This window comes from Gallinula chloropus (genome assembly GCF_964237585.1).
Source record: "Gallinula chloropus genome assembly, contig: HAP1_SCAFFOLD_746, whole genome shotgun sequence".
Lineage (NCBI taxonomy): Eukaryota > Metazoa > Chordata > Aves > Gruiformes > Rallidae > Gallinula > Gallinula chloropus.
The window spans coordinates 806-13,042 of record NW_028168818.1 but is presented as its reverse complement, the minus strand read 5'-3'; the positions used below and the strand labels follow the sequence as shown (position 1 = coordinate 13,042).

The window sequence follows — 12,237 nt, the reverse complement described above, 5'->3', positions numbered from 1 at the left end:
CCTTGACCCCCCCCCGCCCCCCCTTGACCCCTCCTCTGACCCCCCCCCTTGACCCACCCCTTGGGTGACCCCCTGGACCCCACCTTAACCCCCCCTCTCTGACCCCCCCTCCCGACCCCACCCTTGACCCCCCTCCTTGGCCCACCCCTTGGGTGACCCCCCCCCCTTGGGTCACCCCCTGACCCCCCCCCCTTGACCCTCTGTTGGGTGACCCCCTGACCCCCCCTCCTTGACCCCCCCTTGGGTCACCCCCTGGCCCCCCCACTTGGGTCACCCTTGACCCCCACCTTGACCCCCCCTTGGGTCACCCCTGACCCCCCCCCTGACCCCCCCTCAGCCATTCCTCACCCACCCCCTGACCCCCCTCCCTTGACCCCCCCTTGCGTGACCCCCAGGCCCCCCCCGCCCCCTCCCTTGCCCCTCCCCCTTGGCCATTCCTCACCCACCCCCCTGACTGCCCCCCCCCTTGACTCCCCCCTTGGGTGACCCCTGAACCCCCCTTGGGTCACCCCCTGACCCCCCACTTGACCCCCCCCTTGGGTCACCCCAGACCCCCCCCCTTGACCCCCTTTGGCCATTCCTCACCCACCCCCTGACCCCCTCCCCTTGACCCCCCCCTTGGGTGACCCCCTGACCCCCTCCTTGGGTCACCCCCTGACCCCCCACTTGACCCCCCCTTGTGTGACCCCCTGACCCTCACCTTGGGTCACCCCTGACCCCCCTTTGCCCCCCTTGTGTGACCCCCTGACCCCCACCTTGGGTCACCCCTGACCCCCCACTTGACACCCCCTTGCGTGACCCCTGACCCCCACCTTGGGTCACCCTGACTCCCCCTTTGCCCCCCCCCCCCTTACCCCCCCCCCCCCTCAGCCATTCCTCACCCACCCCCCCTGACACCCCCACCCTCTTCTCCTCCAGCCAATCAGGCTCCTCCCCCCTGCCCTGGCCCCGCCCCCGGTCGCGCCATGAGCTTCGTGGAGCTGCTGGGCCGCCTGGGGGGGATGGGCCGGTTCCAGGTGACCTACGTGGGCGCGTTGGCGCTGCCGCTGCTGATGCTGGCCAGCCACAACCTGCTCCAGAACTTCACCGCCGGCGTCCCCGACCACCACTGCCGCGCGCGCCCCGGCGCCAACGCCGGCGCCGCCGTCCCGCTCCTGGTCGCCATCCCCTTCGACGGTCACCAGCGGCCCCAGCGCTGCCGGCGCTACGTGGAGCTGCAGTGGCACCTCCTGGGGGCCAATGGGACCCTCAATGGGGTGGCCAACTGGACACTCAATGGGATGGCCAACGGGACACTCAATGGGGTGGCCAACGGGGTGGCCAATGGGGTGGCCAACTGGACACTCAATGGGATGGTCAATGGGGTGGCCAACGGGATGGTCAACGGGGTGGCCAACGAGGTGGCCAATGGGAAGGTCAACGGGGTGGCCAATGGGATGGTCAATGTGGTGGCCAACGAGGTGGCCAATGGGATGGTCAACGGGGTGGCCAATGGGATGGTCAATGGGGTGGCCAATGGGGTGGCCAATGGAGCAGCCAATGGGGTGGCCAACTGGACACTCAACGGGATGGCCAAGGGGATGGTCAACGGGGTGGCCAATGGAGCAGCCAATGGGATGGCCAAGGAGATGGCTAATGGGGTGGCTAATGGGATGGCCAATGGGATGGCCAATGAGATGGCCAATGAGATGGCCAGTGGGGTGGCCAACGGGGCGGCCACCGAGCCCTGCCGCGACGGATGGACCTATCGCGACGGCATCTTCACTCACACCATCATCACCGAGGTGAGGGGTGTCCCACCGCCCCCCCCAAACCCCCCTGGGTGGTGGAGGGGACTCAGGGGTGCGGGTGCTGACCCCCCAAACCCCCCCTGGGTGGTGGAGGGGACCCAGGGGTGGGGGTGTTGACACCCCAAACCTCCCTTGGGTGGTGGAGGGGACCCAGGGGTGGGGGTGTTGACCCTCCCAGGTGGTGGAGGGGACCCAGGGGTGGGTTGTTGACCCCCCAAACCTGCCTTGGGTGGTGGAGGGGACCCAGGGGTGGGGGTGCTGACCCCTGAAACCCCCCTTGGGTGGTGGGGGGGACCCAGGGGTGTGGATACTGACCCCCCAAACCCCCCCCTGGGTGGTGGAGGGGACCCAGGGGTGTGGGTATTGACCCCCCTGGGTGGTGGAGGGGACCCAGGGGTGGGGGTGCTGACCCCCCAAACCCACCCTGGATGGTGGAGGGGACCCAGGGGTGTGGGTGTTGAGCCCCCCAAACCCACCCTGGATGGTGGAGGGGGCCCAGGGGTGCGGTGTTGACCCCCCAAACCCCCCCTGGGTGGTGGGGGGGACCCAAGGGTGTGGATGCTGACCCCCCAAACCTGCCTTGGGTGGTGGAGGGGACCCAGGGGTGAGGGTGCTGACCCCCCAAACCTGCCTTGGGTGGTGGAGGGGACCCAGGGGTGGGTGTGCAGACCCCCCCCCTCACCCCTCGTCCTCTCGCGGTGCCAGTGGGACCTGGTGTGCGAGTCCAAGACGCTGAGGCAGGTGGCTCAGTCCATCTACATGGCCGGGATCCTCCTGGGCTCCGGGCTCTTCGGGATCCTCTCCGACAAGTGCGTAGCCACCCCGGGGCTGTACTGGGCTGAACTGGGAGGGGAGGAAGGCAGGGGGATGTCCAGGCACATCCTCACCTCCCCCCTCTCCACCCCCCACCCTCCCATCCCCTTGGTGTCCCCAAGACGGGCTCGTCCAGGGGGGGTCCCCCCGCTGTCCCCACGTCACCCCAGTACTCCCAGTGCTCCCAGTGCTCCCCATGTCCCGGCAGGTTCGGGCGCCGGGCGCTGCTGAGCTGGTGCTACCTGCAGCTGGGGGTGACGGGGGCCGGCACGGCGGCCGCTCCCACCTTCTTCCTCTACTGCCTGGGCCGCTTCCTGGCCGGCCTGGCCATGGCCGGCGTCTCCCTCAACTCCGCCTCCCTCTGTGAGTGTGGGGGGACAACCCCCCCCTCAGGGGGACAACCCCCCTCTCAGGGGGACACCCCCCACCCCACCCCCAGGGGAAGAACCTGGGTGCCCAGGAACCCCCCCTGCCACCGCTGACCCTCGGGAGGGACCCCGGTGCCACCTCTACCGCCACCGGCCCTTGGGGGTCCCCAACACCCACCCCTGACCCTCGGGAGGGACCCTGACCCTTGGGGGGACCCCAACACCCACCCTTGACCCTTGGGAGGGACCTTCACCCTTGGGGGGACCCCAATACACATCCTTGACCCTTGGGAGGGACCTTGACCCTTGGGGGGGCCCCAACACCCGCCCCTGACCCTCAGGATGGCCCCTGACCCTTGGGGGGACCCCAACACCCACCCTTGACCCTTGGGAGGGACCTCGACCCTTGGGAGGACCCAACACCCACCCTTGACCCTTGGGGGGATCCCAACACCCACCCCTGACCCTTGGGAGGGACCTTGACCCCTGGGGGGACCCCAACACCTGCCCCTGACCCTCGGGATGGCCCCTGACCCTTGGGGGGACCCCAACACCCACCCTACCACCCTCGACCCCTGAGAGCCCCCCAGACACCCCCTTTTGGTCCCATCCCACGGCACAACCCCTCCCCCCCCCCATCCCTCCATCCCTCCCCCCCCGCCCCTCACCTCCCCAACCCGGGGGGCCGGTGGTGCCCCCAGGCATGGAGTGGATCCCCACGGAGGCGCGGGCGCTGGTCGGCACCGTCAACGGCTACTGCTACACCCTGGGCCAGTTCGTGCTGGCCGGGGTGGCCTTCGGCCTCCCGCACTGGCGCTGGCTGCAGCTCGCCGTCTCCCTCCCCTTCTTCCTCTTCTTCCTCTACTCCTGGTACGGGGGGGCCTGGGGGGGCAACAGGGGGTGGGGGGGGGGGCTTTAGGGGGCTCTGTGGGGGCTGAGGGGCAACAGGGGGTGAGGGGGGGGGTCTTTAGGGTGCTCAATGGGGGTGAGGATGAGGATGGGGGCAATGGGGGGTGGTGGGTGGGGGTCTTTAGGGGGCTCTGTGGGGGCTGAGGGGCAATGGGGGGTGGTGGGTGGGGTCTTGGGGGTCTTTAGGGGGCTCTATGGGGGATGAGGGGCAACAGGGTGGTGGGTGGGGTCTCGGGGGGCTTTAGGGTGGGGGGCAACAGGGGTGGTGGGTGAGGGGTCTTTACGGTGCTCAATGGGGGTGAGGATGAGGATGGGGGCAATGGGGGGTGGTGGGTGGGGGTCTTTAGGGGGCTCTGTGGGGGCTGAGGGGAACAGGGGGTGAGGGGGGGGTCTTTAGGGGGCTCTATGGGGGCTGAGGGGCAACAGGGGGTGGTGGGTGGGGTCTTGGGGGTCTTTAGGGGGCTCTATGGGGGCTGAGGGGCAACAGGGGGTGGTGGGTGGGGTCTTTAGGGGGCTCTGTGGGGGCTGAGAGGCAACAGGGGGTGAGGGGGGGGTCTTTAGGGGGTTCCACGGAGGCTGAGGGGCAACAGGGGGTGAGGGGGGGGTCTTTAGGGGGCTCTATGGGGGCTGAGGGGCAACAGGGGGTGGTGGGTGGGGTCTTGGGGGTCTTTAGGGGGCTCTGTGGGGGCTGAGGGGCAACAGGGGGTGGTGGGTGGGGGTTTGGGGGTCTTTAGGGTGCTCCACGGAGGCTGAGGGGCAACAGGGGGTGGGGGGGAGTCTTTAGGGGGCTATATGGGGTCTGAGGGGCAACAGGGGATGGTGGGTGGGGTCTTGGGGGTCTTTAGGGTGGGGGGGTGGGGTCTCGGGGGGGGTTAGGATCTGTAACCCCCCAGGGTGTCTGTCTGTCCGTCCCAGTGCTCTGTAACCTCTGTGGGGTGTCTGTCTGTCCGTCCCAGTGCTCTGTAACCTCTGTGGGGTGTCTGTCTGTCCGTCCCTGTGCCCTGTAACCTCTGTGGGGTGTCTGTCTGTCCGTCCTGGTGCCCTGTAACCTCTGTGGGGTGTCCGTCTGTCCGTCCCGGTGCCCTGTAACCTCTGTGGGGTGTCTGTCTGTCTGTCCCAGTGCCCTGTAACCTCTGTGGGGTGTCCATCTGTCCGTCCCGGTGCCCTGCAGCCCCCGGGGTGTCCGTCTGTCCATCCCGGTGCCCTGTAACCTCTGTGGGGTGTCTGTCTGTCCGTCCCAGTGCCCTGCAGCCCCTGGGGTGTCTGTCTGTCCGTTCTGGTGCCCTGTATCCCCTGGGGTGTCTGTCTGTCCGTCCTGGTGCCCTGTAACCTCTGTGGGTGTCTGTTTGTCCGTCCCTGTGCCCTGCAGCCCCTGGGGTGTCTGTCTGTCCGTCCCAGTGCCCTGTAACCTCTGTGGGGTGTCTGTCTGTCCGCCCCGGTGCCCTGTAACCTCTGTGGGGTGTCCGTCTGTCCGTCCCTGTGCCCTGTAACCTCTGTGGGGTGTCTGTCTGTCCGTCCTGGTGCCCTGCAGCCCCCGGGGTGTCCGTCTGTCCGTCCCCAGGCTGTTCCTGGAGTCAGCCCGCTGGCAGCTGATCTCGGGGAGACCCGACCTGGCGCTCAGGGGGCTCCGCAGGGTCGCCCGAGTCAACGGCCGCAGGGAGGAGGGGGACAAGCTGGACGAGGAGGTGGGGAGGGGGACAAGGACCCCCAGACACCCCCAACCCCCCTGGACACCCCTCAAGCTCCCTGGATCCCTCTGAGATCCCTCCAAGACCCCTCAAGACTCCCCCCAGATCCCTCTGAGATCCCTCCAAGACCCCTCAAAACTCCCCCCAGATCCCTCTGAGATCCCTCCAAGACCCCCCTAGATCCCCCCAAGAACCCCCCAGACCTTCCTGGATCCCTCTGAGATCCCTCCAAGACCCTTCTGGATCCCTCTAAGACCCCCAGATCTCCCCCAAGACCCCCCAGATCCCTCTGAGATCCCCCTCGACCTCCCTGGATTCCTCTGAGATCCCTCCAAGACTCCCCAGACCCCTCTGAGATCCCCCCAGATCCCTCTGTGATCTCCCTCAACCTCCCTGGATCCCTCTGAGATCCCTCCAAACCTCCCCCCAATCCCTCTAAGAACCCCCCCAAGATCCCTTTGAGATCCCCCCAGACCTGCCTGGATCCATCCAGGATGCCCCCAGATCTCCCTGGATCCTTCCAAGACCCCCCTGACCTCCCTGGATCCCTCCAGGACCCTTCCAGAACCCCCCAGATCCCCACAAGACCCCCCAGATCCCTCAAGGACCCCTTTAGATCCCCCCAAGTCCCCCCCAGATCCCTCCAGGACCCCCCCAGACCTCCTTGGATCCCCCCCAAATCCCTCCCGGACCCCCCTGGATCCCACCAGATCCCCCCAGACCTCCCTGTCCCCGCAGGTGCTCCGGGCGATGACGCAGCAGGACCCGCCGCTGCCGGGAGGGGCCGTGGCCGCCCTGGTCCGGACCCCCGGGATGAGGATGGTCTCCTGCGGGGTCTCCTTCGTCTGGCAAGTGGGGCTGCTGGGGGGACACCCGCCCTCTGGGGGCAAAACACCCCCTTTGGGGGGCAACACACCCCCTTTAGGGGTCACAACACCCCCTTTGGGGGTCACACCCACCTTCTGGGGGCAAAACACCCCCTTTTGGGGTCAACCAACCACCTTTTGGGGGCAAAACACCCCCTTTAGGATCCAAACCCACCTTCTGGGGTCAAAACACCCCCTTCTGGGGTCAACCAAGCACCTTTTGGGGTCAAACAACCACTTTTTGGGGTCCAAACCCATCTTTTGGGGTCAACCAAGCACCTTTTTGGGTCAAACATCCACCTTTTGGGGTCTAAAACCACCTTTTGGGGTCCAATCACCATGTTTTGGGGTGAGCCAACCACCTTTTGGGGTCTAAGCACCACTTTTTGGGGTGAACCAACCACCTTTTGGGGTCTAAATACCACTTTTTGGGGTCAACCAACCACCTTTTGGGGTCTAAATACCACTTTTTGGGGTCAACCAACCACCTTTTGGGGTCAAACATCTACCTTTTGGAGTCTAAAACCACCTTTTGGGGTCCCACCACCACTTTTTGGGGTTAACCAACCCCTTTTTGGGGTCAACCAACCACCTTTTTAGGTCAAACATCCACCTTTTGGGGTCAACCAACCACTTTTTGGGGTGCAACCACCACTTTCTGGGGTCAAACAAGCACCTTTTGGGGTCTAAAACCACCTTTTGGGGTCCAAACACCACTTTTTGGGGTCAACCAACCACCTTTTGGGGTTAACCAACCAACTTTTGTGGTCCCACCACCACTTTTTGGGGTGAACCAACCACTTTTGGGGGTCAACCAAGCACCTTTTGGGGTCTAAAACCACCTTTTGGGGTCCAACCACCACTTTTTGGGGTCAACCAAGCACCTTTTGGGGTCCAAATACCACTTTTTGATGTCAAAACCCCACCTTTTGGGATCCAACCACCAACTTTTGGGGTCCAAACCCATCTTTTGGGGTCAACCAAGCACCTTCTGGGGTCTAAACACCACTTTTTGGGGTCAACCAAGCACCTTTTGGGGTCCAACCACCACCTTTTGGGGTCAAACATCCACCTTTTGGGGTCGAACACCCACCTTTTGGGGTCACCACCCCCCGTTCCTGGCCGCGCTGGGTGGGTTTTGTGCTAAGAGCCCATGTTTTTGGGGCAGGTTCTCCACCAGCTTCGCCTATTATGGTCTGGCCATGGACCTGCAGGGCTTCGGGGTGGACATCTACCTGAGCCAGGTGGTGTTCGGGGCCGTGGACATCCCGGCCAAGCTGGGCTCCGTGCTGGCCATCAGCTGCCTGGGCCGGCGCGTGGCCCAGGGCGGCTCCCTGGCGCTCGCCGGCGTCTGCATCCTGGCCAACATCGTGGTGCCCGCCGGTGGGTGGGGATGGGGGGAGGGGGGGGGGGGGACAGTGGGGTGGGGGACAAGGGGATGGGGACAACGGGGTGGGGGACAAGGGGATGAAGGACAAGGGGATGGAGGGATGGAGACAATGGGGTGGGGGGCAAGGGGATGGGGACAATGGGGTGGGGATAATGGGGTCAGGGACAAAGGGATGGAGGGATGGAGACAATGGGGTGGGGATAATGGGGTGGGGGACAAGGGGGTGGGGACAGTGGGGTGGAAGGGTCGAGGACAATGGAGTGGGGGACAAGGGGGTGGGGGACAAGGGGATGGAGGGATGGAGACAATGGGGTGGGGGACAAGGGGATGGGGATAATGGGGTGGAGGGCAAGGGGATGAAGGACAAGGGGATGGGGACAGTGGGGTGGGGGACAAGGGGATGGAGGGATGGAGATAATGGGGTGGGGATAATGGGGTGGGGGACAAGGGGATGGGTGGGGGAGAGGTGGAAAACAAGGTGGGGAAGGGTAAAGGACAAAGAGGGGAGGACAATAGGTTGGAGGGATGAAGGACAATGGGGTGGGGACAATGGGGTGGAGGACAATAGGATGGGGGACAATGGGGGGGAGAGGTGGAGGACAATGGGGTGGGGGACAATGGGGGGGATGGAGGTGGCGGGATGAAGGTTTGGGAGAGGAGGAGGAGGTGGGACCTTGCAGTGGGGGTCCCTGAGGGGGGTGGGGGTCCCTCGGGGGGTTTTGGGGTCCTTGAGGGGGGTGTGGGTCCCCCCCCCAACCCCCCCATGCCCCCCCAGAGCTGCGGCTGCTGCGCATGGCGCTGGCGGTGGTGGGAAAGGGCTCCCTGGCCGCCTCCTTCAACTGCGCCTACATCTTCACAGGGGAGCTGTTCCCCACCGTCATCAGGTGAGGAGGGGGCTGGGGGGGGCTGGGGGGGCACTGGGGGGCTGTTCCCCACCGTCATCAGGTGAGGAGGGGGCTGGGGGGGGGCTGGGGGGCACTGGGGGGCTGTTCCCCACCGTCATCAGGTGAGGAGGGGGCTGGGGGGGGGCTGGGGGGGCACTGGGGGGCTGTTCCCCACCGTCATCAGGTGAGGAGGGGGCTGGGGGGGGCTGGGGGGCACTGGGGGGCTGTTCCCCACCGTCATCAGGTGAGGAGGGGGCTGGGGGGGGGCTGGGGGGGCACTGGGGGGCTGTTCCCCACCGTCATCAGGTGAGGAGGGGGCTGGGGGGGGCTGGGGGGGCACTGGGGGGCTGTTCCCCACCGTCATCAGGTGAGGAGGGGGCTGGGGGGGCACTGGGGGGCTGTTCCCCACCGTCATCAGGTGAGGAGGGGGCTGGGGGGGGGCTGGGGGGGCACTGGGGGGCTGTTCCCCCCCATCTCTCTGTCCCTCCCTCCATCCATCTGTCCCCACATCCCTCCGTCCATCCCTCAACCCCTCTGTCCATCTGTCTGTCCATCCATTCCCCCATTCCTCTGTCCGTCCATCCCCCCACCCCCACATCCCTCTGTCCATCCCTCAACCCCTGTCCATCTGTCCGTCCATCCTTCAACTCCCCCATCCCTCCCCCATCCCTCTGCCCGTCTGTCCATCCGTCCCTTGACCCTCCATCCATCCTTCCTTCCATCCATCCCCCCATCCCTCTGTCCCTCTCTCCATCCCTCTGTCCATCCCTCCCCTCCATCCCTCCCTCAACCCCTCTGTCCATCTGTCCGTCCATCCATCCATCCATCCCCACACCCCTCTGTCCATCCCTCCATCCATCCCTCAACCCCTCTTTCCATCCGTCTGTCCATCCATCCATCCCACCATCCCTCTCTGTCCATCCCTCCCCACATCCCTCCATCTATCCTTCAACCCCTCTGTCCATCTGTCTGTCTGTCCATCCATCCCTCTGTCCATCCATCCCTCCCTCAACCTCTCTGTCCGTCTGTCCATCCATCCCTCCATCCCCACATCCCTCTGTCCATCCCTCCGTCCCTCGGTCCATCCATCCCTCCCTCAACCTCTCTGTCCGTCTGTCCATCCATGCATCCCTCCCTCCCTCAACCCCTCTGTCTATCCATCCACCCCCCCATCCCTCTGTCCGTCCATCCCTCCATCCCTCCCTCAACCCCTCCATCCATCCTTCAACCCCTCTGTCCATCTGTCTGTCCATCCCCCCCTCCGTCCATCCCTCAACCCCTCCATCCATCCCCCTGCCCATCCCCTGACCCGTGTCCCCCCCCCCCCCGCAGGCAGACGGGGCTGGGGCTGGGGGGGACGCTGGCGCGGGTGGGGGGGATGGTGGCCCCCCTGGTGCGCCTGGCGGCTGAGGCGGCGCCGGCGCTGCCGCTGCTGATCTACGGCGCCGCCCCGCTGGTGGCGGCCGGCGCCACCCTCCTGCTGCCCGAGACCCGCAACGCGCCGCTGCCCGAGACGCTGCGCGACGTGGAGCGACGGTGAGCGGGACCCCCGGCCCACTGTGGGACCCCCGGCCTGCCATGGGACCCCCTGCCCTGCCACGGGACCCCCTGCCCTGCTACACGATCCCCAGCACCAGCATGGGACCCCCAGCCCTGCCATGGGACCCCCTGCCCTGCCACGGGACCCCCAGCACCACCATGGGACCCCCAGCACCACCACAGGACCCCAAGCCCACCACAGGACCCCCAGCACCATGGGACCCCCTGCCCTGCCGCGGGACCTCCAGAACCACCATGAGACCCCCCTCCCCTGCCACGGGACCCCCAGAACCACCATGGGACCCCCTGCCCAGCCACGGGACCCCCGGCCTGCCACGGGACCCCCTGCCCTGCCACGGGACCCCCAGCACCACAATGGGACCCCCAGCCCTGCCACGGGACCCCCAGCACCACCACGGGACCCCCTGCCCTGCCACGGGACCCCCAGAACCACCATGGGACCCCCTGCCCACCCGCTGGACCACCGGCCCACTGTGGGACCCCCAGCCCTGCCATAGGACCCTCAGGCCCACTGTGGGACCCCCTGCCCTGCCATGGGACCCCAGCCCTGCCACGGGACCCCCAGCCCCACAACGGGACCCCCATACCTGCCACAAGACCTCCATTCCCACTGTGGGACCCCGGCCCCACAACAGGACCCCCTGCCCTGCCACGGGACCTCCAGCCCCACTCTAGGACCCCCATTCCCCCCGCGGGACCCCGACCCTACCATGGGACCCCCATCCCCCCCACAGGACCCCGACCCAGGGATGGGGGGTCCTTCCCAGGTGGGGTTTGGGGTGGGAGGAGGAAGGCTGGAGGGTCCGGGGGGGGGGGGATGGAGAGGAAGGGGTGGGGGTTGTGGGGCTGGGGGGGGGGCAGGTTGTGGGGTGCAGGGTGACAGTTTTGGGGTGTCCCCCCCACCCCCCCAGAGCCGGTTACCTGAAGGACGAGGACGTCACCGTCCCCCTGAGCACCACGAGCAAGGACGGCGCCGCCTGACGGGGGGGGGACACCCAGGGGGACCCCCAGGGGGTCACCCCCACCCCAGGGGGACCCCCCCAACCCAGGGGGGACACCCCCATCCCAGGGGGACACCCCCACCCCAGGGGGGACACGGGGACACCCCCATCCCAGGGGTCTCACAGGGACACCCCTCAACCCCAGGGGGGACATGGGGGACATGGGGAACCCACCACCCCCACCCCAAGGGGGACCCCTCCAACCCCAGGGGTGACACGAGGACACCCCCAACCCCAGGGGGGACCCCCGGGGGACCCCTCAACCCCAGGGGGGACACATGTGTCCCCCCCCCACCCCCCCACGGGCGCTATTTATTGAACCCCAATAAAGCCTCATTGCAACAGGAGGGTGTCCAGACCGACCCCCCCCCCAAAACACCCCCCTAAACACCCCCCCCACCGCCCTAAGACCCCCCAACCCCCCTAAGACCCCCCCACCCCGCTAAGGAGCCCTAACGAGCCCTAATTCAGGCTCCCTGCGCTTACCCTGCTCCGGCCTTTGCCCCAATTTCGGGTGATTAAACTGCAAAACACATTAATTAATCCTCAGCCTGAGTCGGGAGGGGCCCCAAAACGGGGCAATTTCACCCCAAAATCCACCCCCCACCCCCAGAGTGGGGCCAGCGCCCGGTGCTGGAACAGCATTGTGCCAAAACCCCCCAGTTCTGCCCCAAAAGCCACCGGCTTTGGCCCCAAAACCCCCGTTTCCAGCCCCAAACCTCCCATTTTTGCCCTAAATCCTCTTCTTTTCCCCCAAATCCTTCCATTTTAACCCCAAAACCTTCTCCTTTCACCTCAAAACCTTCCATTTTCACCCCAAAAGCTCAGTTTTCACCCCCAACCCCCCCAGTTTTGCCCCAAACCCTTCAGTTTTAGCTCAATCCCCTCATCTTTGCCCAAAATCCTCCACTTTTGCCCCAAAACACTTCATTTTCCTCCCCAAATCTCAATTTTGCCCTGAACCCCCA

General features: G+C 66.2%; 1 protein-coding gene across 1 annotated transcript; it reads left to right on the top strand.

Annotated features, from left to right (window-relative positions):
• Nucleotides 1–965: 965 nt before the first annotated feature.
• SLC22A6 (solute carrier family 22 member 6) lies at nucleotides 966–11,249 on the top strand (the record flags this gene model as incomplete). Its single annotated transcript, XM_084280614.1, has 11 exons — nucleotides 966–1,256; nucleotides 1,707–1,784; nucleotides 2,496–2,599; nucleotides 2,812–2,966; nucleotides 3,673–3,841; nucleotides 5,442–5,565; nucleotides 6,307–6,416; nucleotides 7,603–7,817; nucleotides 8,600–8,708; nucleotides 10,041–10,244; nucleotides 11,180–11,249. The coding sequence occupies 11 exons, from the start codon at nucleotides 966–968 to the stop codon at nucleotides 11,247–11,249; spliced, it is 1,629 nt and encodes a 542-aa protein (XP_084136740.1).
• Between the last annotated feature and the right edge of the window lie 988 nt (nucleotides 11,250–12,237).